Source organism: Protomyctophum parallelum, assembly GCF_964188405.1.
Source record: "Protomyctophum parallelum genome assembly, chromosome: 5".
In the NCBI taxonomy this organism is placed as follows: Eukaryota; Metazoa; Chordata; class Actinopteri; order Myctophiformes; family Myctophidae; genus Protomyctophum; species Protomyctophum parallelum.
The window spans coordinates 24,442,252-24,466,872 of NC_139702.1; the positions used below are offsets into that span (position 1 = coordinate 24,442,252).

A 24,621-nucleotide genomic window follows, 5' to 3' on the forward strand; every position below is an offset into this window, starting at 1 on the left:
TTTTCAGTACCAGTCATTGGTTGGTTCCTTCCAGCAACCTGAGTTCAGACTCAAACATTTGAGGCAATACCTATCATTTTAAGTTGCACATTTGTTTACCTGTTGTATGGTGTGTCGGTTGAACCTGCAGAGCTGAGGAGAAGAAAGAAAAATACATGGGTTTCACATTTCACGTTTTTAACAGAGGACCCTACCAGTACATTGGTTGCTTAACTGTTGAACTACAGTAGAGAATGTCCTTTGTTTCTTCTGTTTGCTGCTCACATTCACAGGGAATGAGCAATTGTGCAATGATTTCTATACTATTCAGACATTTGAACTCTCTGATGGATTGCACGCTGGATCGAGAGAGATAGAGAGAGAGAGATGGGTGGGGGGGGTGGTTGGGGATTGCATTAGGAGACGGTATAAAGGTCAACTCCATCAGGGTTCTGTGTAATCTCTGCAAAAACAAACAAATCAAGAGGTAGTATATCAACAGTGACTCAAAAATCAGTCCCCATTTTAGAGTTTATAGATGCCTGTAGTTACTACAGTAAACATATGTGATTGCCTGAAGCATACCACCGCTTTGGGGCGGCATAGTGCAGCAGTTCTCAAACCTTTTTGAGAATTTTTTTGAAGGGGCACCTATGCCCAGCTTTGAGTGTTTGTGTAAACTAAAACATTAAAGACAAAAGTGTGTAAACACAAACATCAATGTTTGTGTTTACACACTTTTGTCTTTTGCATCCTCACTTGTGAGGATGCAAATTGTGATTGGCCGGCGTGTTTGGGTGGGAGATGTGCCATTGGTTGAGAATGAGATGATGTATGATGACATATGATGATAAGAGCGGCCCTCACTGCACACAGGATATATATTTTTTTATACAATATCTTAAAACAGTCGTTGTTTTGATGAATATCGAAAGGATATTTTTCACGTTTGTTAGAGACGAGAGTCTGCAATACCGGGGTTGTGCAGCCAACGGCTGATGTAACAGCATTAAGGAGAACCTATCTTGTGTAGCCAGGCAACTATTCCACAATCTCTGAATGCTATAAACAGTCTGGAACTACACCTCCCAAAATCTGAGTAAGGAAGCTGGCATTTCCGTTCACGAAAATATATTTTAAAATATCTTTACAATTATTTTTTATATCAATTTCTGCTAAGCAGCTAGTTAGATATGCTTATGATTTTTTATATATTAGGTTAGGATACTAACTGACTGTAAAGGCGTAACGCGGAAGTGGACCAGAGCTAAAGCCAGTGTGTAGCAGCATCACTCACCTGGTACTATGTCCAGCTCCACCTCCAGAGCCACTCACCTGGTACTATGTCCAGCTCCACCTCCAGAGCCACTCACCTGGTACTATGTCCAGCTCCACCTCCAGAGCCACTCACCTGGTACTATGTCCAGCTCCACCTCCAGAGCCACTCACCTGGTACTATGTCCAGCTCCACCTCCAGAGCCACTCACCTGGTACTATGTCCAGCTCCACCTCCAGAGCCACTCACCTGGTACTATGTCCAGCTCCACCTCCAGAGCCACTCACCTGGTACTATGTCCAGCTCCACCTCCAGAGCTAAAGCCAGTGTGTAGCAGCATCACTCACCTGGTACTATGTCCAGCTCCACCTCCAGAGCTAAAGCCAGTGTGTAGCAGCATCACTCACCTGGTACTATGTCCAGCTCCACCTCCAGAGCCAGGTGGCCCTGCTGGTCTCTGATCTTAAAGAGACCGGCGTCAGACAGCTGGACGTCGTTGATCCTGAGCTGCAGCAGGCCGGGCGCCGTGATCCTCGAGATCCTGCCCGCAAACGCCCGCTCCCATCCAGACACCATCCTGCCTCTCTCCATCAGTGGCACCTCTGGGCCTCGGGGCGTATGATGGCTGAAATGGGTGTAGCTCATGTCCAACACCGCAGGGTCCATTTCAAGGGTGAGGTTGAAATCCTCGCCATTAAATTTGTGAAAATATAGGCGTGGCGCTGTGTACGAGACGGTATAGAGATTATACATTAATATAACTAATTTCACTGTGAAATAAAGTCAAGATGAAACAGAATATCAAAGGATTAAGTTCCTTACAAGCCAGGAGCAATTATTTTGTAGCCTACGATTCATTTGCATCTTAAAAACAATTTTGAATATTGTTGAAACAATTGTACAACACAAATCATGCGTGTGTGTGTGTGTGTGTGTGTGTGTGTGTGTGTGTGTGTGTGTGTGTGTGTGTGTGTGTGTGTGTGTGACCAAATATTTACAGTTATCCAAACACATTAATTTGGGAGTCCTTGACATTAAGTAAATTCGTCACAAAACAGGACCTTTATTTGCTAATGGAATCCTAACCTGCGACTATCATCTTTGTTCTGTGAGCACGTTCCCGGTTCTTGTCCCTTATGGTGTAGTAGCCATCGTGCTCTTGCGTGACGCGCTCTATCATCCACTTGCCGTCCACCAGCCTTCCCCTGCGTCCCCCGCCGGCTTGCGGGTCGCTGGTGCGATTCCACAGTAGCACCGGCGGCTTATCGGAGTAGAATTGAGGGGTGAATTCCAGGGTGTGCGCATGGCGAGAAGGTGTGCTCAGTGAGAAGTTGTAGGTGTTTCCATACAGTACGGTCACTTGAGTTGCACAATCTACACACCCACACCCGCGTGCACACACACACACACACACACACACACACACACACACACACACAGTTGTAACAATTTCAGTTTCCATTTTTATTTAGGTTTAGAAGGGGATTGATCTCTGATAATGACAACAAAGATGCTTGGGCTGTCAGGAACTTGCAAAATAATAATAATGATGATAATAATAATAATAATAATAAAAAGGCCTTTTATTTCAACATAGGACAGACAATCAGGACAGACAAGATGAAGGTCTAACGACCGAAACGTTAATGTTGGAAAACCTCAACAGACTATTCATGGAGTATATTGATAAATCAAATCAGTCTTTATTTATATAACACATTTCACACAACCATAGTTGACCAAAGTGAAACATGGCAATTACGTTGAAGCAGAAAAACAAGAAACATATAGCATAAAAGAAACATAACCTTTACGGGGGGGGGGGGGGGGGACTTGTTGTGAGCTTGTAGATTGGCTATTCGGAAGATTATTAAAAACGTAGGGGGGCAGCACAGTACAGACACCTGGGGAACTCCCAGTAACAAATTATGTAGGGTTAGTAGGGTTCACAGCCTTTTGCTAGATAGTGTGCATGTGTGTGTGTGGGTGGATGGATGGATGAGTGTGAGCAAGTGCTCAAGTGCTCAGCGACCTCAGCTCACTGCTGTATGGCCATGAAACAAAGTATGCACTTTTTGTCCTATGCACCACCTGTCACCTACCTTTGAGGTGTGCATCGGCTATTTTTCCAAAAAGTATTTCAACACATTTTTGTACTTTTTTTTATACTATTATTTGAAGATTTTGAAGATTACGTCATATGGCAGGAAAGTATTATGGGTTTATAATGTTTGTTTAGAGCACTTACGTAAATCAGCCATGTCTATGTAGCCTACTTTAATTTTGGTTTAAGGCAGTAAATAACGATAATAAATACAAAATAAATACATCTTGTGCCCCTCACTTCACACAAATGTGTTTTTATTTATTAGTGTGGTTGCCTCAATTGGACAGAGGTTGTAGCAAAGGGTAAAAACTCAAAAGACCAATTACTCAAGGGGAGGGGCCTATGTAAGCGACTGTGGCAACCACACTTTTCTAGTTTGTATTATTCTAGTTTTTAGCCCCTCCTATGTCCAGATTTAGGGTCTAAAAACAAACATTGTCCTAAGTTCCTAACACAAACATTGAATGCCATTGATAATGAATGCCCATGCCGTTTTGAGCGTTTGTCCCAACACAAACATTGAATGCCATTGACAATGACCATTTTTGAGTGTTTGTGTAAACACGAACATTGAAGACAAAAGTGTGGACGCAAATTGTGATTGGCAGAAATGGGATGATGTATGATGATGTATGATGATAAGAGCGCCCCTCACGTCACACAGGTGACAGGTGTGATTTTTGTTATTCTGTTAGTTTTCAGTCAACTTTAATACCCCTGGATTGAAGCGTCTAGCAGGCTCACCTCTGACCTTCAGTGTCAGGACAGCCGTCATGACGCCGTCTAACAGGACAGAATACTTTCCGTCGTCTTGCTCCGTCACGTCGCGTACGACGAAAGTATGATCATAGAATGCGTGGTGTGGGTCCAACACCTGCAGGGAGGACAACACAAACATGTCAGTTAATACATACATTGAACGTGTTGTCTCCAACCAGCTATCTCTCCATCTCTCACAGAACAACCTGCTGGATCCCAACCAGTCCGGATTTAAGAAGGCCCACTCCACAGAAACTGCCCTGCTGGCAGTCACAGAAGCACTACATGCTGCCCAAGCTGCTTCCCACTCTGCAGTACTGATCCTCCTAGACCTATCGGCAGCATTTGACACAGTGAACCACCAGCTGCTCCTAGACACCCTAGCGGATCTAGGCATCGGTGGAACGGCACTAAAGTGGTATCCTCCTACCTCACCGACCGGACCTACCAGGTTTCCTGGAAAGGTCTGTTATCATCCCCCCGAACCCTCCAAACTGGGGTCCCACAGGGATCTGTACTTGGTCCCCTCCTTTTCTCACTGTACACTAAATCCCTTGGCTCTATCATCTCTGCTCACAATATATCCTATCACTGCTACGCCGATGACACACAACAGTTTCTATCCTTCCCCCCCTCTGCCACTCAGGTGGAAGAGTGCATCACCGCATGCCTGGCTGACATCTCACAGTGGATGTCCTCCAACCACCTCAAACTGAACCCAGACAAGACTGAGCTTCTCTTCTTCCCAGCTAAGTCCTCCCCTATGCGGGAGCTAACTATTTCCGTAGACAACGCCCTGGTAACGTCTGTCCCAACAGCCAGGAATCTTGGTGTTGTCCTGGACAGTCAGCTCTCGTTCAAAACTCACATCACAGCTGTCACTCGATCCTGTAGGTTCACACTCTATAACATACGACGAATTAGACCGTTCCTCACCCAGGAATCAGCCCAGCTCCTAATCCAGACAACAGTCTTGTCAAAACTCGACTATTGTAACTCCCTCCTTACTGGCCTACCAGCATGTGCACTTAAGCCTCTCCAGCTGATCCAAAATGCCGCAGCTCGCTTGGTCTTCAACCAGCCAAAATTCTCACATGTCTCCCCCCTGCTCCGCTCCCTCCACTGGCTCCCGGTCGCTGCCCGCACAGAATACAAAACTCTGATGCTGGCATTCAAAGCAACCAAAGGTATGGCTCCCCCATATCTTGCAAGTATGATCGAACCCTACAAACCCTCCCGCGCACTCAGATCAGCCAACGCAGGGAAGCTGGAAGTACCCTCACTAAAAACGCCGGGACAACGCTCCACACGTCCCAAACTCTTCTCCCTTCTGGCTCCAAAACTGTGGAATGCACTTCCCATTGCAGTCAGAACTGCAGCATCACTCCCAATCTTCCGCCGTAGTCTGAAAACCCACCTTTTCAGACTCCATCATGGCCCATAGCACTTACCCCACCCCCTTAGATAGCATTTCTGTAGACTTAGATAGCATTTGATACAGACTTATAGCATGTTATGTAGACAGCACTATAATTGCATTGTATGTAGTCATAGCACGTCATAGTACATATGTATAGCATAGGAGGATAGATGTATAGTTTATATGTATAGCTTCATTATATAGATATTCCACTGTTACTTTCTTAGCTTACGCATGTTTCTTGATAAATGTTTTGATGTGATGTATTCCCATGCTTTTTTGTTCTTGCTTAATGTAAGTCGCTCTGGATTAAGAGCGTCTGCTAAATGCCTAAATTGTAAATTGTAATACATTTAAAAAGACAAATACATGCATACATAGTAAATTGTTATTCTGTCCTTGTAATCCGTTCTAATTCAAGTCCAGCTCTTAGAAAGGCCAAAGCTTGAAAGGGTAGAGAACCAACCTGGGAAGAAGAAGGTCCCAGGTTTGATTCCCAGCCCATTGCTCAATGTGCCCCTGAGCAAGGCCCCTGTGGATCAGTCTAATAATAATAATTATTATTTATTATATTAGGATCTGTCATAATGTATGTTGTGCACATGATGCAACAACAACATAGGTGGGCTGGGCCCCTGAATTCTCCCGCAAAGGTTTGAAAGACAATCTTTGCCAATCAGAACTTAATCTGAAAAAGCTGATCTTTAGGAGGGCTGGCCCCTGAATTCTCCCGCAATCGTTTTTATTAAAATTAATCTGAAAAAAATCTGATCTTTTACTCACCACTCCATTTTCAGACACTTGTATCCTCTGGCTTCCAGGTCGACTTGGACTGAAGAACATGGTCAGATAGGGTTTGATTCCCATGTCCGACCATTCTGTAGTGGAATTACGCCCATAGCATGGAAGTCTTGTTATTCCATATGAGCCTTAGAAACAAGAGACAAAGTGTCAAAGGTCAGATAATTGATTAAACTACATGAGCGTAACAAGGGTGGGAGGTGACAGTACTCTACAGCAGTCGTTCTCAACCTGTGGGTCAGGACCCCCGACAGATTGCAGCCCCTGTCCCTATAGCTGAATGTGTGCAGATCAATTATAGCTGGCAACATGTCAGAGAAACTAAGATCATCATCAACAGAGGTAACCTTGCGTCACCAGGCTTCCCTCCGCGGAGGAAAGCCTGCATGGTATTCGTTCTAAAACTGCCGTGTGATCCGTTTTAGAGAAGAAAAAACATCACCGCCTTTTTTGCTTTTGTAAGTCACAGGGGGGTCCATATACTTGGCTGCTACAGTACAACAATTTGTGTCATAACTCATAAGTGCTGTAAACAAAAATAAAGAATCCCATAGACTGGGCTGCCATATAAAACGTAATATTCAAAAGCCATGTATTGGAGGCCCCTCAAAAAACAAACGAAGAAACAAAAAAACAATCATGTTCCAGTGGTGTGTTCCAGGTGGTGTTGCATTGTTTTTCATCCCCACAGAATGCGAGTTTAGTCACGCTAGTCGCGCTATGAGTTAGAATAACTCAACACATTTCAAACGGGGAATAATTTTGGGGGTTCACTACGTCACCGGAGGTTCTGGACGTGTGTTCTGCCGGCTGATGACGTAAAGTCATTTCCATTCCAGACCGGATCGGAAACCCCAAAATGGTATTGCTTGCCAGGCTATGCCAGACTGTGGTGCATTAGATCTACTTACCATCCATCGCCATGGTTAGGGAAGAAAGAAGCAGAGAGGCCACACTCAGCAGCCACAGTACCGTATTCATCCTGCTGCCTTATCCTGTGTCTGCCGGAGCCCTCATATACCTTCACCAACTACCTGCTGCCTGATCCTGTGTCTGCCGGAGCTCTCATATACTTTCACCAACGGTCTGCTGCCTGATCCTGTGTCTGCCGGAGCTCTCATATACCTTCACCAACTACCTGCTGCCTGATCCTGTGTCTGCCGAGCTATACCTTCACCAACTACCTGCTGCCTGATCCTGTGTCTGCCGGAGCTCTCATATACCTTCACTAACTACCTGCTGCCTGATCCTGTATCTGCCGAGCTATCATATTCCTTCACCAACTATCACAGTCTGACACGTTCCCTCCAACCCCATGCCCAGAGAGAGAGAGAGAGAGAGAGAGAGAGAGAGAGAGACATGTGCTCACACACGCATGCACGTGCATGCACGCACACATGCACGCACGGGCTACATTTTTCTTTACTCTTTAAGGAGTTAAGCACTATATGGTCAAAATTCAAAAGTCTACATTTTACATTAAAGATGACGATTTGGTTTGAACAGCTATCAGGTAATTTTGAGGTCTGTGCGGGAAGCCAGACTTCCCTATGATCAAACGTAAAAAAAGAAAAAAGAAAAGAAGAAAAAAGTAAATTGCATTGTTTTGAAAACCCTCAACGCTATCCATGGAGTATAAACTATATTGATGGTGTCAAACAACATGCAACACAGCAGTATGCAGATGAGGGTACAGTCTCAAGATATTATCCCATTGCTTCCCAACATTTGTTTGAAAGTAACAGATCTACAAGCTTGCAACTGGTTGTGAGCTTGTAGATTGGCTATTTTCGGCAAGGAGATTTGGTTTAGAGGAGGAAAAATAGTACAGACACCTGGGGGACTCCCATGCAGTTAAGTGGCTAAACAGCCTTTCAGGACTTGCGCGTGTGTGTGTGTGTGTGTGTGTGTGTGTGTGTGTGTGTGTGTGTGTGTGTGTGTGTGTGTGTGTGTGTGTGTGTGTGTGTGTGTGTGTGTGAGAGAGAGATAGAGCAAGTGTCTAGGCTTTGCTCAAGTGGTCAACGACCTCACTGCTGTTTGGACATGAAACAAAATGAGGACATGTCATGTTTACTTCACCATTACACCCCCCTCTCCTCCTCCCACCTCTGTGTGTATTTAATAGAGGTAATAACTAACAGAAACTACATGTCCTTGTTGCATCAAGGACTTGAAGGCAAGTCTGTAACTGCAAGAAACTACATGTCCTTACTCTGTAACTGCATTGGAAAATGAGCACCTCGAGGGACAGTTTGATCTGCAGACGGTTCTTCCTTGCAGTGCTGTGGCTCTGCACATTCGGGACGTGTGCCTCACAGGAAGTCAACTCTACGGTAAAAAAACAAACAAAATTGATCACACCGCCTCAAACAATATCAAACTGTGTTCCTTCCATAGTCCCTTTATTTGGGGGTCCGGGTTGTGTAGGTATACCTTGTGTAGTAGATGAGGCCTATTGATCGGCTTCATTTACTCATTGCACCACAAGTTTGCTGACCGCTGGTCCCTTGCACAAAAAAACATGTTAATGCAAAAGTCAGCAGGACATAGATACCATATCTATGTTACGGAAGGCCTTTGCCTTATATAGGATGTTAAGGGTATGGTCACATATTATGCTAATAACTCCATTTCTCCCGGGAGTTGAATTTCAAACTTTTAGTACGTTATTAGACACCTTTAGAAACACATTGGTGAAGACATTTCTTGGTAACGATTTACTTCTTAGATTTTCATAGATTTCTCTTACTATATTTGAACACGGCTGTGTTCACTTGATAATAGTCAATAAATAACTAAGGATTTGAAATAGATCTTCTCTTTGTCATTTCTGAACAGGTTTTTGTGGATTTATTATGGATAAAAAGGGGACAATGTATTGTGAAATGGACAACGATAATGAGACTGATTAAATAAACCATATATTGCATTCATATGAGGAAATGAGCATCAATCTCTGATCGGTGGACATATTTGCTCATGTGAAGGGAATATATTTGACACATTGCACTAGTATTTATATTACACTTGTCATGATGGAGGCTACTAGTATAATTAGAAATGTATAAATAAGTGTCCTCATCGACTCACATTGCAGTGTGAAAAAGGATGTGTGTGTGTGTGTGTGTGTGTGTGTGTGTGTGTGCACGCGCGTGCGCGCGCGTGCGTGTGTGTGTGATTATGATTATAATTTTAACTGCAACTCAAATTGAACAAAATAGAGCTACAGTAAGACACACTATAATTTGTGTCTCCAGAAATGGCTGAGTCAGTATGGCTACCTGCCCAAGGCCAGTGCAGAGTTTTCTACCTTGTTTACGGCTGAGATGCTGTCCGATGCCATCAGTGAGATGCAGAGGTTCTACAACCTGGAGGTCACTGGAGAGATGGACCAGCAAACCATCACGTGCGTTAGCTCCTCCTATTGTCAATAATAATTGAAACCTTTGTTAGAGAAAGATGCAGATGGTCATTTGACTAATTTATATTCATATAATTTCACTGATATTTACTGGAAACATTCCCATGTATGTACCAAACCACATAAAGAAATGATGACTTTAGGGGATTACACTGGGGCACATCACTAAACTCTAAACAGTTGTGCCGACCCACTGCAGTATTAATTTTCTTTAATATCTCTGTGTCCTCTCCTTTCCCCAATCCTCCAATTCCCTCAGAGCCATGAAGCAACCTCGCTGTGGCGTTCCTGATAATGATGACGGGTCTAAATCAAACATGAGGCGGAAACGCTACGCACCGTCCGGACACAAGTGGGACAACAATCACCTCACTTACAGGTAAGAAGCTATTCTATGGAATGAACTTCCCATTGCAATCAGATCTGCAGACTCACTCCCAATCGTCCGCCGTAGTCTGAAAACTCACTCAGATTCGTAGCTCGCAGGAGTATGCAAAGGCTAAAATTATGTAATTTAGATAAATCTTGATGACTATTTCAACATGTGTTGTTCGCTCTGAGTGTCTGCTAAATGCCTAAGTTTTAAATTATAAGATAACTTCTGTTAATGCCATTCTGCAGATTGTCTACAGTATGTAGAATTCACAACAAGGAATTATATGATGATTGATGATAAATTGATGATTGAGTGCCGTATTTGTAAAGAATGTATATTCCTGAACATCTAGACCGATGTATTTGCAATAAGCAAGATCTGGGGAATAATGGATGAGCATGCACTTTCTACTTGTTATGTGCCCACCACAACATTTTCAACAGTTCATCTTGACCAAACCAAACATGCATGTTGGTTTAAGTTTTGATGTGTTTCTGTGAGGTTACTGTGGGGTCTAGGGATATAACACTCCAGTTGGACAACTTTTTATTCTTAGTTTCTCTCTCTTTCCCTCTTCCCCTGTCTCTAGTATCCAGAACTACATACCAAAGATTGGAGAAAGTGAAACGTACGAAACCATCCGGAGGGCCTTCAATGTCTGGGAGAAGGCCACCCCGTTGACCTTTGAGGAAATCCCGCACAAGGACATCAAAAATGGATTCCGAAATGAGGCTGACATGATGATCTTCTTTGAGTCGGGTTCCCACGGTGACCGATATGCGTTCGATGGGCCAGGAGGGGTCCTGGCTCACGCCTTCTACCCCAATGACGCGGTGGGTCCAATAGCAGGTGACGCACACTTCGACGCAGCAGAGTCATGGACCATCATCAACCAGGACCTGCAAGGTGGTGACATCTGGACAGGCAGTTTTGTAGAGATGACTCGGCATAAATAATTAACAAGACATGAATTGAGAGTATAGCATGATATCAGTGAGCACAACTGTGCTAAATGACACTGATTATGAATTATTATTATTATTATTTGTATAGCGCGTTTCCGAACAGAGTTAAAATTGCTTTACAGACGCTGGGTGGATATAATTCATTAATTCATATACTGGTAATTTATTTCAAACTGCCTCCCGACCCAAACATGGCTTCATTTTAAGGTGAACTGATTGGCCACAGCCCAGTCAGACATCATAATGTATCATAATGTATTATTACATCATAATAATACATTATAATTAGCTCCTCTCCTCAGCTTACCTCCATTAAAATTCAAAGTCTCTGCACATTGTCGGCACATGATCCTCACACACACCAAACAGTGCCTCCTAGTGGCTCTAAAATGTACCCCCTTAAGTCGATCTGAGCATTTTTAGCACTGTGGAAACTACCAAAATCCCATTATCGAAGAAAATGTGAAGACAACCGGACTGCTGTATTCTTCGGGTGCAGAACATTAACGTAACGTATCTTTCTGTCCATCCCTCAAATCTCTCCACTCCCTGTTCTTTTGTCCCACGTCCGCTTCTTCTTTCTCCATTCATCCACCCATCCACCCATCCATCCATCCATCCATCCATCCACCCATCCACCCATCCAGGTTCCATTCATCTGTTCCTGGTAGCGGTCCATGAACTGGGCCACAGCCTGGGTCTGGATCACTCCAGCAGCTTGGAATCCATCATGTTTCCCTCCTACCAGTGGAAAGACACTGCAAACTTCCAGCTGTCAAGAGATGACATTCGGGGGATTCAACACATCTACGGTGGGTTTGTAATGAAGTCTGTCTGCCCATGGTTACTAGATCAGATTAAAAAAAATGTCTTCTACATCCTGACAGTTTTCTGAAAAAGCCATGTTTCTATGTCAGTCGTTCTTCGATTTTTCAAAAATAGCAGACCTACAAGCTCGTAGAGCTCTATGATCTTGTAGATCTGCTATTTTTCAATAGCTAAAGCATAGCATGATGCTAACATCAAAAGGGGTTCCCGCCCAAAATGGGTTAAGATAAAACAATAGAAAAGGGAAAATAAAATAAAACAGACAGATTGGTATGATGGACAATTGTAATAAACTAGAAAACCTGCAGAAACTATGCAGGCTTGCTGAAAGCAAATATAAAGAATATATGCTCAGTAGAAATATCATTTGAGAGGAATGTATGTTCAAATGAATAAAGAGTGGATTATCCATTTGTTTTATTTGTGATTTGTGTGAACATATTGAAGAATATTTTTATAGAGTAAAGATATGGGTGTAGAGACTTTACGAATAATTATGCATAAACATTTTGATGATTTAATCTGGCTGAACTCTAGCTAATGACATTTTACCATTCAAACTATGCTTGTTCAGGGACACTTTGAAACAGTGCTGGGTAACGGGGATAATTTGTTTCCTAGAGGGCCTCTACCAAAAACACTGGTCCCTGTGTTTACACTATCTCTCTCTTCCATCCGTCCTGTCCCGTCCTGTCCTGTCCCTGTCCTGTCCACCTACCCTCATCCCAGAGCTGCCTTGCTACACTGGCGACGGCAGAGACTTTCGGGGGACGGTTGCAATGACCTTCTCTGGCAAAACCTGTCAGAGCTGGTCGGCCCAGACACCTCACAAACACACCCGTACATCCCAAAACTACCCGCGCAAGTAAGAACACCCAGCCAAATATCTATCTATATAGTATATCCATCTGACTACCTAGCCATATGTCTGTCTGCGTACTATACTGTCCCTACTTATTTATTTTTTGTCAGCGGCCTGAACAACAACTACTGCCGTAATCCAGACGGTGAGAGGATGCCATGGTGCTACACCACTGACTCAGATTCACGTTGGGAGTACTGCCCAGTCCCCAGATGTGATGATGCTCCCGGTCTTGGTAGCTTTGACCACTTATTAAAGTTCATGACAATGATTTATTGATTGCTTTATTTGTATTTTTCCTGTGGTATCAGTGCGTGGTACATCATTGTATTCTCCTTTCGGGCAGAAACGTAACATGACCTTAGAGTGAGGAGGTCAGTTCAAATGGTCTTAACTCAAAAAGTATTTTATTGCCCAGATGATTACATCTTAGCATTCAGCGGATTTGTGAGAAAAGATATGTACATATCTCAAAGTTACATAGGCCTACATAAGTTACATATCTCAAAACAACAATGGACCAGCAGGCCCTTCTGTCTCTACCCCCAAAACTGGGCTTTGTGTTGACTCTCCCCATCCATCTACTTTTTTCCTGTCCTGTCCACCTCCCATCGTCCCAGAGCTGACCTGCTACGCTTGCAGTGGCAGAAACTATCGGGGGGAGGTTGCCAGGACGATGTCTGGGAAAACCTGCCAGAGCTGGTCCGCCCAGACACCTCACAAACACACTCGTACTCCCGGAAACCACCCACTCAAGTAAGAACAACCAGTCTAATATATATATACACACTACAGTATTCATCTATCTAGTCATCTGTTTGTCGGTCGGTCTAACCACTACGCACCTACTGTACCTGCACATTTTTGTCAGAGCACTGGACAGCAACTACTGCCGTAATCCAGACAATGAGAGGATGCCATGGTGCTACACCACTGACTCACAGAAACGCTGGGAGTACTGCGAGGTCCCCAAATGTGATGAAGCTCCTGGGTCAGGTAACTTTGATCACTTAAATACCTCATGACATGCTAGAAATCATGATGGTTGCTCTACCTCATGACATGTTTCTGGTTAAATGAGCTGGGCTTGTACACAGAGGTAGTTTGTCCCATGGATCAATGCTATTAATGTACAGCACCCAGGGAGCAGTTAGGGTTTCTTGGGGATAAGTGGAGACACTTTGACTTGGGCATGGACCAGGGACCTTCTATTCCTCTGAGGTCCTTGTGTTTACTCTCCCCATCCATCTACTTATCCCTGTCCTGTCCACCTACCATCGTCCCAGAGGTGACCTGCTACACTGGCGACGGCAGAAACTACCGGGGGGAGGTTGCCTGGACGATATCTGGGAAAACCTGTCAGGTTTGGTCAGCCCAGTCACCTCACAACCATGTCAACACCCCCGAAAAGCACCCACTCAAGTAAGAATGCCCAAATATCTATATCTATCTTTTTATCTGTCTGTCTGTACCTACCTATACTGTATATATATATATATATAATTTTTGTCAGGGACCTGGACAACAACTTCTGCCGTAATCCAGAGGGTGAGAAGAGTCCATGGTGCTACACCACTGACTCACAGACACGCTGGGAGAACTGCCCGGTCTCCACATGTGAAGTTGCTCCCGGTCCAGGTAGCTTTGACCACTTAAGTTCATGTCAATGATTTTATTGATTACTTTTTATTTGATTATTCCCACTGTGGGTCCCCTTACACAAATCAACAGATATAATACACAATTTAAGAATACATTTATAGAGTTTATTAGGATTTGGATCATTAGTTTGAGCATAACAACAGCTATAGTCTTCCTGGGGTCCACAAAGACCATATTATTGTGCGTGCACGTGTGTGTGTGTGTGTGCACCCGCGTTCCTGCATATGTTTAAATGCACAATAAAGGTGTGTTATACTGTGTTATCATATCCGTCTGTCTGCAGCTTGTACTTTACAATCTAGGTTTATAGATGGGTCTTCAATTGTCTTTTGAAACTATATTTAGTTTTTTTCTTTAGCAATCTGATCTGGCAGTGTGTTCCATGCAACCATTGCTCCATACAGCACTGTGCAATTCATATAACCTGTTCTGGCTTTAGGGACTTTGATAGCAACCTCTTAAACTGTTTAAGTGCCAGGACCGTAATCCCATTTTATGGACGTCTTTGCAATGGGTGCCACGGCCGACAAGACGTAATTAAAAAAAATATATATATTTTTTTTTTTCTTTTTTTAAATTATATATATATATATTTTTTTTTTTTTTTTTTTTGGAGGACGTCTTTCTTTATAATGGGAGAATTGGCACTCAGAGCCTAAACTGGTGACCACCAGGTGGCGCTGAAGGAGTTTTAATACAGCACCCAGGGAGCATGTTAGGGTTCCTTGGTTACAAGTGGGGACACTTTGACTTGGGCAATGTGCATGGACCAGGGACCTTCTTTTTCTCAGTGGTCCTTGTGTTTACTCTCTCCATCCATCTACTTCTTCCTGTCCTGTCCATCATCTCAGCGCTGCCTTGCTACACTGGTGACGGCAGTAACTATCGGGGGACAGTTGCAAGTACGACCTCTGGTAAAACCTGCCAGAGCTGGTTCGCCCAGACACCTCACAAACACACCAACACGCCCAACAACTACCCATGCAAGTAAGAAATCCCGGCCAAATGCCTTCTATCAGCAGTGATTTTCAACCTTTTTCATGTCATGGACCATTATTTATTCGACATTTTATGAGAATTAGCCTCTCAGACCCAACACTAAAGAATATTTAGTTATCGTTAGATATAGAATTTCAATACATTTCGTGCTGTGTGGGGAGACAATAGACAAACGTTGATCAATACATGTTTGTTTTTGTTAGAGGCCTGGATAACAACTACTGCCGTAATCCAGACGGTGAGAAGAGTCCATGGTGCTATACCACTGATTCAGAGACACGCTGGGAGCTCTGCCAGGTCCCCACATGTGATGCATGAGGTTTGTGATGTGCTATAATGAACCACTCATTCTGGGTCAGCCTTAACCCATTTTGACCTGAGATCAGATTCTAAAAATGTCTGTTTGAAAATGACAGTTTTCTGAAAAAGCTATCAGTCAGTCAGTCGTTCTTCGATTTTTCAAAAATAGCAGACCTACAAGCTCGTAGTGCGCCACCGTATGAGCTTGTAGATCTGCTATTTTTCAATAGCTAAAGCATAACATAATGTTAACACCAAAAGGGGTTCCCGCCCAAATGGGTACATAATGGAAGTGGAAAGAGGAGGAGCCAAACAGAGTTCCTGATTTGCACAAAAAAAGAGTTGGTGCCTCCAGACAGACATAGAAAGGAGGCAAGCTTCTGTGATGCACGTGGAAGCTTGCCAAGGGGGACGTTCGGTAAGCCAATCAGAGGCAACGTAAACGTTTGTTTTCTCATGCAAATAAAGCTCCTTTGGATTGAATTGAAAGGACACGCTGTGATTGGCCAGTAATCACTTGAGTGGCAGTGATTCAGTGCAATACAGGTCGCTCCAATGAACTGCAGCGACCAATGAGGCATCTAAGTTTTTATATGTATGCCCCCCAGAGGCATAAAAAACCATTACAGAACGCCTACCCAGATAACTAAGTGATGTCCAAACCGCAATGTATTTTTTACAAAACATAAAACTCTTGAATCGTAGGTTGCACAATCAAAATAGATAAATACAATAATAATAATGATGATAATAATAATAATATAAGTCAACTCTGGATACATCCAAACAGTTCTTAACATTTACTACCAAATGTATTTTGCCCCCTGTTCTTCTGCTGCCAACTCTATTATTTTGAAAACACCTGAGGCATGAATATTGTAAAAATTATTAATATTGTTGTTATTATTATTATTATTATTATTATTATACATGAATAGTGTAACCACGACCAGCGACACTTTAGTTATGAGCATCACTGTTTTGATTTAAAAAAAGACAGAGGGGAACTTTTTCACCGACGGACCATTTGCCATTTAGCGATCGCCTAGCAACCAGATGGTGGTCTGGACAGCGATCGCACTGAATCAATACAAAAATTAAATAAAGTTGTTAAAGTCGTCTTTGGCAGTGGAGACCAAAGTCGGGAGAGTCTTTGGCAGTAAACGTTACATCCAACATCAACCAACATCAACCACAGTGTTTATCTGCAGTTATACCATAGCATAAGTATGTAGCGTCATAATGCCACTTCTGTACCAATCTGAGAACCCATCATCAAAAACAAACAGCGCCCTCTGCTGCCCAATAGAATGTGAATAACAATGATGGCCCGTTTGACACATGTACACATGTTTTGAATGCCTCTAATATCTGTGGTATGGCAAAATAATATTTTAAATAGTGTTTACATGCATATGAATGCATAACAACATGTAGATGGAGGAGAAAAAAAAATCACAGGTCAATTTGTCTGCTAACATCAAAAGTGTCAGCAGGTTTCTAACACAATGCAAGTGTTAATAGTTGTCAATTGAAGTTGATGACATCGTAATTATGTTTATATTATCTTCCATAGAAATGAACAGCCACTAGCGGGAATCATGTTGCCAGACGCAGAGAGCCCGACCGATGGCAGATTTCTGGGTCTGATCCCGATGTCGGAGAGTCCTAATGATGTTTTGAACGATGTTTTGTCAAAAAGTACAATTTTCAAATCAATGTCATTCCTTTGTGAACAGTATGCAGTTTAGCTCAATTAGCAGGCACTCTCCAGAGTGACTTATAGAACTACTAGCTTGCAAAGTGCAATATAAGAGTAAATGTCAGGCAAGCAGGGGTTATTATCGCCACACCGGCTTGTGGAATCAACATTTTTAGAATGAACATACAAATGAATAGACAATAATATAACCAGAAACAGTAAGACCAAGCCCTGAATTACCATAACTGGTCTGTAACTCTGCAGAGTTCAAATTGAATCAAATTGACCCATAATGGTCCACTTGGTGATTTGAACACAGGGGTCCATGCAAATAAAATAAAAATTGAGAACCACTATTTCTAGTTTGAGTCCTAATATTGTCCAATATGACAATATGGCCCATTGTTATTGTAAATAAGCATTATATATTCTTAAGAAAACCTTGATACACCTGTGGTGTGCACAAATCAAGGCTTGGACTTAATGCTGTAGGAAATACTTGCCATATAGTGGTTGCAAAGGTATTAATTAATTAATTGCCTGCAAACCGGGGTGGGAGTTCTGGTCTGGTTTGCTGAATATATAGTTCTGGTCACTTGGTGGAGGTCTGGGGGCCACTCATTACAAATATATGAATCCACAAAACTAGCGTAATTTGTATTGTTAACCTATTTCTACGACATAGAGCAACATTCTTTCAACTTTGTCACATGGAACTATTGTTTGTGCCACTATCACCACACCAGCAGCAGCACAAAAAAATAGTTCCATGTGACAGAGGGGTCATAGTTGAACGAAAGTTGCACTAAATGGTAGAAATAGGTCAACAATACAAATTACGTTATGTGGATGAATTTATTTGTAATGAGTGGCCCTCAAGTTCCACCAATTGGCCGGAACTACTTGTAAACCACAGCACATGTCGGACTAACGGGAGGTCTGACTTCACTTAAGGGCAGTCCCCTATCTTTGAACGTGTCTTTTGAGTATGTGTGCGTGTGCATGTGTGTGTGTTGATTCACTGATATATAAGAAATATAAATTAAAAAAGGCTCTTAGTGGTTCCAGAATGATGTTATCACCACATTTTGATAACCTTGATAACCTTTCTTTAAATATATAGCACGGGGCATGGGGCGACTGTGGCTCAAGAGGTAGAGCAGGTCGTCCAATGATCCATGGGTCGGCGGTTCGAATCCCGGCTCCTCCTGTCTATGTGTCGAAGTGTCCTTGGGCAAGACACTGAACCCCAAATTGCTCCCGATGTGCTGGTTGGTACCTTGCATGGCTTCCGCCGCAATCGGTGTATGAATGTGTGTATGAATGGGTGAATGTAATGCACAATCTATGTAAAGCGCCTTGGATAAAGGCGCTATATAAATGCACCATTTACCATTTAGCACAAATAAAGTACCAATAGTGAAACCTTTATTTAGGTACAAAGGGACATCTCTTTACAAAAACAACTCTACAAACAAACACAAAAAAAGCTTTTGAATCTAACTCCAATTTGTGCTATGATAATGTGACAGTTATAAATGTTTCAAAACAAATTTAGGCATTTAGCAGATGTTCTTAATCCAGAGCAATTGAAATATAGGTAAAATATAAAATGCATAGAAATAGCAATCTAGGATCATAGATAAACCAAAAACATCAGTCTAAGCAGTATAATATAAAACAATCTGCTCATCAGCACATCGCATAATAAAAAACAGTATTTCTATACAAAAAATGAGAATTAACATAAAATATTCTTTCCCCTTTAAATCTGTCAAAAAAGTCACATTTATGAACCAATTACTCAAATGTGCCTATAAGTATGCTCTTGATGGATGGGTTTTCTCCTGTATGAATCATCATGTGACTTTTCAGATTACCCATTTGGCTAAAGCCTCTGCCACACACTGTACAACAGAAGGGTTTTTCTCCTGTATGAATCCTCATGTGTATTTTCAGAGTATCTATGCGAGCACATCCTTTGCCACAAACTTTACAAGTAAAAGGCTTTTCGTCTGTATGAGTCGGCAAGTGTTTGCTTAGACCAGCCTTTAGACTAAAACCTTTGCCACAAACTGTACAAGTAAAGGGTTTTTCCCCTGTATGGGTCGTCAAGTGTTTTGTTAGACTACCATTTACGCTAAAACCTTTGCCACAAACTGTACAAGTAAAGGGTTTTTCCCCTGTATGAGTCATCAAGTGTCTTCTTAGATGACCCTCTTGACTAAAACCTTTGCCACAAACTGTACAACTAAAAGGCTTTTCCCCTGTATGGGTCATCAAGTGTTTGCTTAGACTACCCTTTTGACTACAACCTTTGCCACAAACTGCACAAGTAAAGGGTTTTTCCCCTGTATGAGTCTTCATGTGTCTTTTAACATTATTCATGTCACTAAAGCCTTTGTAACAAACGGTACAAGTGTAAGGCTTTTCCTTCATATGAATATTCATGTGTGACTTCAGGTGTGTATTGTAGGCAAATCTTTTGCCACAAACTGTACAAGTAAAGGGCTTTTCCCCTGTGTGAATCTTCATGTGGTCTTTTAAGTTACTACTATTAGCACAGCCTTTTCCACACATTGTACATTTAAATGGTTTTTCTCCTTTATGAGTCCTCATGTGCTCTCTTAGATGACCTGTATCATTACAGCCTTTGCCACAAACTTTACAAGTAACAGGTTCTCCCGTATGAGTCCTCATGTGTGTTTTTAGAGTATCCATGCGAGCACATCCTTTGCCACAAACTTTACAAGTAAAAGGCTTTTCGTCTGTATGAGTCGGCAAGTGTTTGCTTAGACCAGCCTTTAGACAAAAACCTTTGCCACAAACTGTACAAGTAAAGGGTTTTTCCCCTGTATGAGTCTTCATGTGTCTTTTAAGATTGTTCATGAAACTAAAGCCTATGTAACAAACAGTACAAGTAAAAGGCCTTTCCCCTGTATGACTCCTCATGTGTGTTTTTAGATCTTGCTTTCGACTACAGCCTTTACCACAAACTTCACAAGTAAAGGGCTTTAACCCTGTATGAATCATTGTGTGCCTTTTCAGACTTGCCTTTACACTAAACAATAAGCTACACTCTGTGCAATTAAACCTTTTCTTCCCTATAAAAGTCCTCATTGAGTGAGTTTGTTTTGACTTCAGATCCTGGGATGGTTTGTTGCTCAAAGACATTAGTTGTCCTTCCACATGTTGTGTCTCGTGTGATTTTAGTGTGTCTAAACCTGATTGATCATCCCTGTTCTCCCACCCATCACCGTCTTCAGTCTCAGATTCAGAACAGTGTGAGGAGAGGCTTTTCGGTCCTTGTTTTTTAATGTATTCAGTTGAGGTGCTAGCAAGAGGCTCTGTGTCTCTGTTTTCATCATCATCCTCTTTTTTCACTGCCAGTAATACAATTGGTCTTTGAAGTACCTCCTCCTGTTCGTTTTTAACGTGCAGAGGTTCAGGTTCCTCCTGAACCAGATCGGGGCTCCTCTCCTGTTGTTCTGGGAAAACCTCCTCTTTAGACACAGAGAGGAATTCTAGGCAAAGAATGAAATGAGAGAAAGCCATTGAATGTGTTGTACTTTATATTTAGTTAATATCTTGTTCCTCATTTCAAAGGTTGTGTATATGTATACCTATGTATATGTTTGGTCATTGGATGGAGTTAATTCAGATAAATAATGTAAATTGATACGAATAGTTTTGACTGTTCAATATCGCACTCTCGACAATTATGAAGCAACACCACCTCTCCTCATCCTGTCTACCCTTCACAATAAAGTGTCTCCCCTTTACCTCCCAATGCCGCACATTTTACCCAGGTTATTAACAGGATATACCTGTAGGTGTAACTTAATTAACATCGTGGGAGAGAGCAAGGCATCGAGTGAGTGAGAGAGCCTAGGGTGGTGGTAGCCGCAATTTGCAACTCTAGATTATTTTATAATAATGGGATGAATCTAGAGTTGCAATACCCTCCATTGACTCCCCACTCAACCAAATTGCTTTTGCAATCTGCTTGTAATAAACAACGTTAAACTCAGCAACATTGCAGCTCTAGGCTGAGCTTGAATTATCCTCTTTCAATCTGCCAAGCTTTTGTTTCATATTAACGGGCTGCGCTGCTGCCTCCTGCATTATGTGCAAATTCGAAACAGGTAGTACGCAGGACTGTCCAGTGACTTTGACGAGTGCTTCCAAACTCCAACACAAAGAATCAATTGCACAGAATTTCTTGACAGAAAGTAGCTCATAACATGTCTACGGTGGATTATTATGAAACAAAAGCTTGGCAGATTGAAAGAGTAATTTAAGCTTGCTGCAATGTTGGTGAGTCGATTAATACAAGCAGATCGCAACAGCAAATTGGATGAGTGGGGAGTAGGCATGCCACGGTATACCGAATTTCGGTAATACCGCGACAGTAACAGCCACAGTGTCAATTTCCGAGTTTACGGTATTTGAATACAGCGTCGATGGGCGACGCATGCTGCACATATGCTGTGCAACTCCACTCACAGGCAAAACATTTATTTTCACCACACAGCTGCAGTAGATTGAAAAGTTGCTTCCTACCTTTGAGTTAGTGTTGCTGAAAGACACCCAGATCCAATTGTATATTTCCATATGTACTAACTAAGTGTGAACTGTCAACACGGAGACACACATAGTTGTTTGGGGCAGCGGTGGCCGAATGGTTTGCGGAGCGGTCTTGATATCGGAAGGTCGCTAGTTCGTATTCCCGGACCGGCACGTTAAAATTACCACCTCAAGTGCCCTTGAGCAAGGCATTGAACCCCTACCATGAAATGTTCTATGAGCAAGGCCTGGCTCTAAACAAGTTATTGAGCTTAGTCCAGTTACCCTGGGTAAACATGGTAACTTTGCTTTGCTTTGTGAGCATGCGCACTAGCTCTGCTGCAGCGTGCAGGGTACACGTACCATAAACGGCCATTAGGGAGAGCCATAGTACAGTGTAATAAAGTGGGGAATAGCTATTGATTCATTGATTGAATACTCTATTGGCAGAAATGTAATCAGTACAGGGTACAGTCAAACACATGTCCAAAGGGATCACTGAAAACAGTCCTTGCAGTCTTGTTTCCATTCAGGTCCTGGGTAATCAATTCATAATCATGACATGACAACTTGCAGTCTTGTTTCCATTCAGGTCCTGGGTAATCAATTCATAATCATGACATGACAAATAACAAAATTCAAATTATCAGGTCAAAATAAAAAATAAGATATGTAGGCCTACAGGTTGGGGACCAAAGAAGGGCTTATAAGGAGGTGGGGGTAGTCACTAGAAATAGGTGTGTGCCACACACCTATTTCTAGTGACACATTGAGAGACAGTTCAGGTGTTTAGACTTAAGAGCTATACGTGGTATGGGTGGCCTAGTATTATTTCACTGACATTTGTGCTTTATATTGTGTTCCTATAATATATGCTACATTAAATGGTGACTGTTGGACATTACATTGTGTATATAGATGTGGCCTGCCCTACCTGATATTGTAATCTGTGTATATTATTCAACCGTTTGGTCATGGCATATGGGTGTAGGCTATTCTCTGTGCACATAACTGACTCTGTTTGTCCAAGTTGAACAAACGGCCCTGTAAAGGACTGTTGTCCCTTTTCCTTCTATTTTAGATGTGATGTGTTTTGTGAAATAACCACTTCTCCCCATTTTAAATACCGTCTCAAACACTGCTTTTAACATGTTTTTGATATGCAAACAATTAAAGTATTTTGTACCTTTATATAAATACAACTATTGTTATGCTTGTACCAAACTCCAGTATTCCTGTCCAATTTATTTATTTAGCGGGGTCACACTGGTGAAACATAGCAAAGGCCTCTATGAGACAAAAACATCTTGTTTTTAGAATAGTACCAATAAAAGTTTTTAACCTGAGAGAGTGTCATCCCTTGCCTTGCCATCTAGTAATGTCAACATTGATCCATCAGACTCCTCTGGTCCTTGAAGTAGCTCTTCCTGTTCCTCTTTTATCTGCAGAGGCTCCGTTTCCTCCTGGACCAGATTGGGATCCCACTCCTCCTCTTTACACACAAGGAGGAGGTCTAGGCAAAAAGTTAAAGAAAACCATCAAATGTTTGAGAGAGACACACTGACATTAAAAAGAAGAAGAAGAAGAAGAAGAAGAAGAACCAACCTGCTCTGTGTAGTTTGATGTATGGCTGTAAAAGCATGTCCAGTTTGTTTTGTTTCTCCAGCAGTGTCTCCACCTCTCTCTAGTCTAGAAGATCGAGGTTGCACATGAAGTCTTGAACCGCTTTGAGTCGCTCCAATTCAACATTAACAACTCTGACATTAAGCAGCTCCACACTACAAACATCAGAACCACGCTGCTGATATCTCCTCAACTACCGACGGATGTCGTGTGTTCATGTATCAACTGCCGCAGTGCCGTACGGACTCCATTTGACACATTTTACCTATTTAACTTTTTTTTCACCCGTGTTTTTCCTCGCCACGAAAACAACAACAGTTTACATCATGGAGTGGGTTTACATCCAGGCCAGAGTAGTCTGATCCAGGCGGGTCAAAGTGTTTCGCACATGCGCAGTTAACCTACGGTTAAAACACTGTTGCCTTATGCCTATCGCCACCTGGCGGAGGAAGTGTGTATGATACTAACATTAGGCATGTGCTGCCATGACAGAAGGAGATCTGCGTAGTCCCTTGAGCTCTCTCCCCTGAGTAGAACCTTCAAGCTGTACACAATGCCACATGGGCAAAGTATAGCTGCCCAGCCGGGCACGCGCAGCTCGCCGCGGGCACGTGTATGTGGGTGTGTGGACAGTCAGTCGCACACACACACACACACACACACACACACACACACACACACACACACACACACACACACACACACACACACACACACACACACACACACACACCACGTCATGACATGATGAACAACATTATAAATAAACATATTATAAGCTTTTAATCCAGAATTGATCGATGTCACCATGGGCCACATGCTATACACATACAAATAAATTATATAAAACAAGAAAAAAGTGTAAAAACATTGACGTTCAAAAGGGCATGTTGGTCCAGAGAGGGCCACTAAGGGGTGCTCAAGCACCCCTTAGCGTCTACGTATGCACGCCCCTGAAAGCATGTCACATTATTA

The 24,621-nt window shown here is 42.5% G+C and overlaps 3 protein-coding genes across 4 annotated transcripts in view; 1 reads left to right on the forward strand and 2 right to left on the reverse strand.

Annotated features, from left to right (window-relative positions):
• Positions 1 to 2,456, reverse strand: part of LOC310858272 (apolipoprotein(a)-like) — a 17,641-nt gene extending 15,185 nt beyond the window's left edge. The window contains exons 1-3 of the mRNA XM_083764378.1: positions 2,317 to 2,456; positions 1,663 to 1,977; positions 100 to 132 (exon numbers count right to left, since the gene is read on the reverse strand). Coding sequence (XP_083620504.1) covers positions 100 to 132; positions 1,663 to 1,921 — 292 coding nt within the window. The 5' untranslated portion in view covers positions 1,922 to 1,977; positions 2,317 to 2,456. The remainder of the gene's footprint in view (positions 1 to 99; positions 133 to 1,662; positions 1,978 to 2,316) is intronic.
• Positions 2,457 to 9,649: 7,193 nt separating this feature from the next.
• LOC310859608 (uncharacterized protein) lies at positions 9,650 to 23,926 on the reverse strand. 2 transcript variants are annotated; one of them, XM_083766238.1, is made up of 4 exons: positions 23,629 to 23,926; positions 23,366 to 23,536; positions 20,872 to 20,981; positions 9,650 to 9,763 (listed from the first exon to the last, which is right to left on the reverse strand). In XM_083766238.1, the coding sequence occupies exons 1-4, from the start codon at positions 23,663 to 23,665 to the stop codon at positions 9,704 to 9,706; spliced, it is 378 nt and encodes a 125-aa protein (XP_083622364.1). In that variant the 5' UTR covers positions 23,666 to 23,926; the 3' UTR covers positions 9,650 to 9,703. The 2 variants fall into 2 exon arrangements, with proteins under 2 accessions (XP_083622364.1, XP_083622363.1); XM_083766237.1 differs by lacking the exon at positions 9,650 to 9,763 and having other exon boundaries at positions 18,914 to 20,981.
• On the forward strand, positions 10,036 to 12,801 carry LOC310859148 (matrix metalloproteinase-14-like; the record flags this gene model as incomplete). Its single annotated transcript, XM_083765548.1, has 4 exons — positions 10,036 to 10,142; positions 10,729 to 11,045; positions 11,752 to 11,916; positions 12,662 to 12,801. Exons 1-4 carry the CDS (start codon positions 10,081 to 10,083, stop codon positions 12,799 to 12,801), a joined length of 684 nt encoding a protein of 227 aa, XP_083621674.1. The 5' UTR covers positions 10,036 to 10,080.
• Positions 23,927 to 24,621: the final 695 nt, after the last annotated feature.

Coding starts and splice junctions, on each gene's coding strand:
- LOC310859608 (XM_083766237.1), bottom strand. CDS start 23,665: ATGCTTTTACAGCCATACATCAAACTACACAGAGCAG. Junction 23,537..23,628: donor CATCAAACTACACAGAGCAG/GTTGGTTCTTCT, acceptor CTTTTTGCCTAG/ACCTCCTCCTTGTGTGTAAA. Junction 20,982..23,365: donor AAGGGATGACACTCTCTCAG/GTTAAAAACTTT, acceptor TTCTTTGCCTAG/AATTCCTCTCTGTGTCTAAA.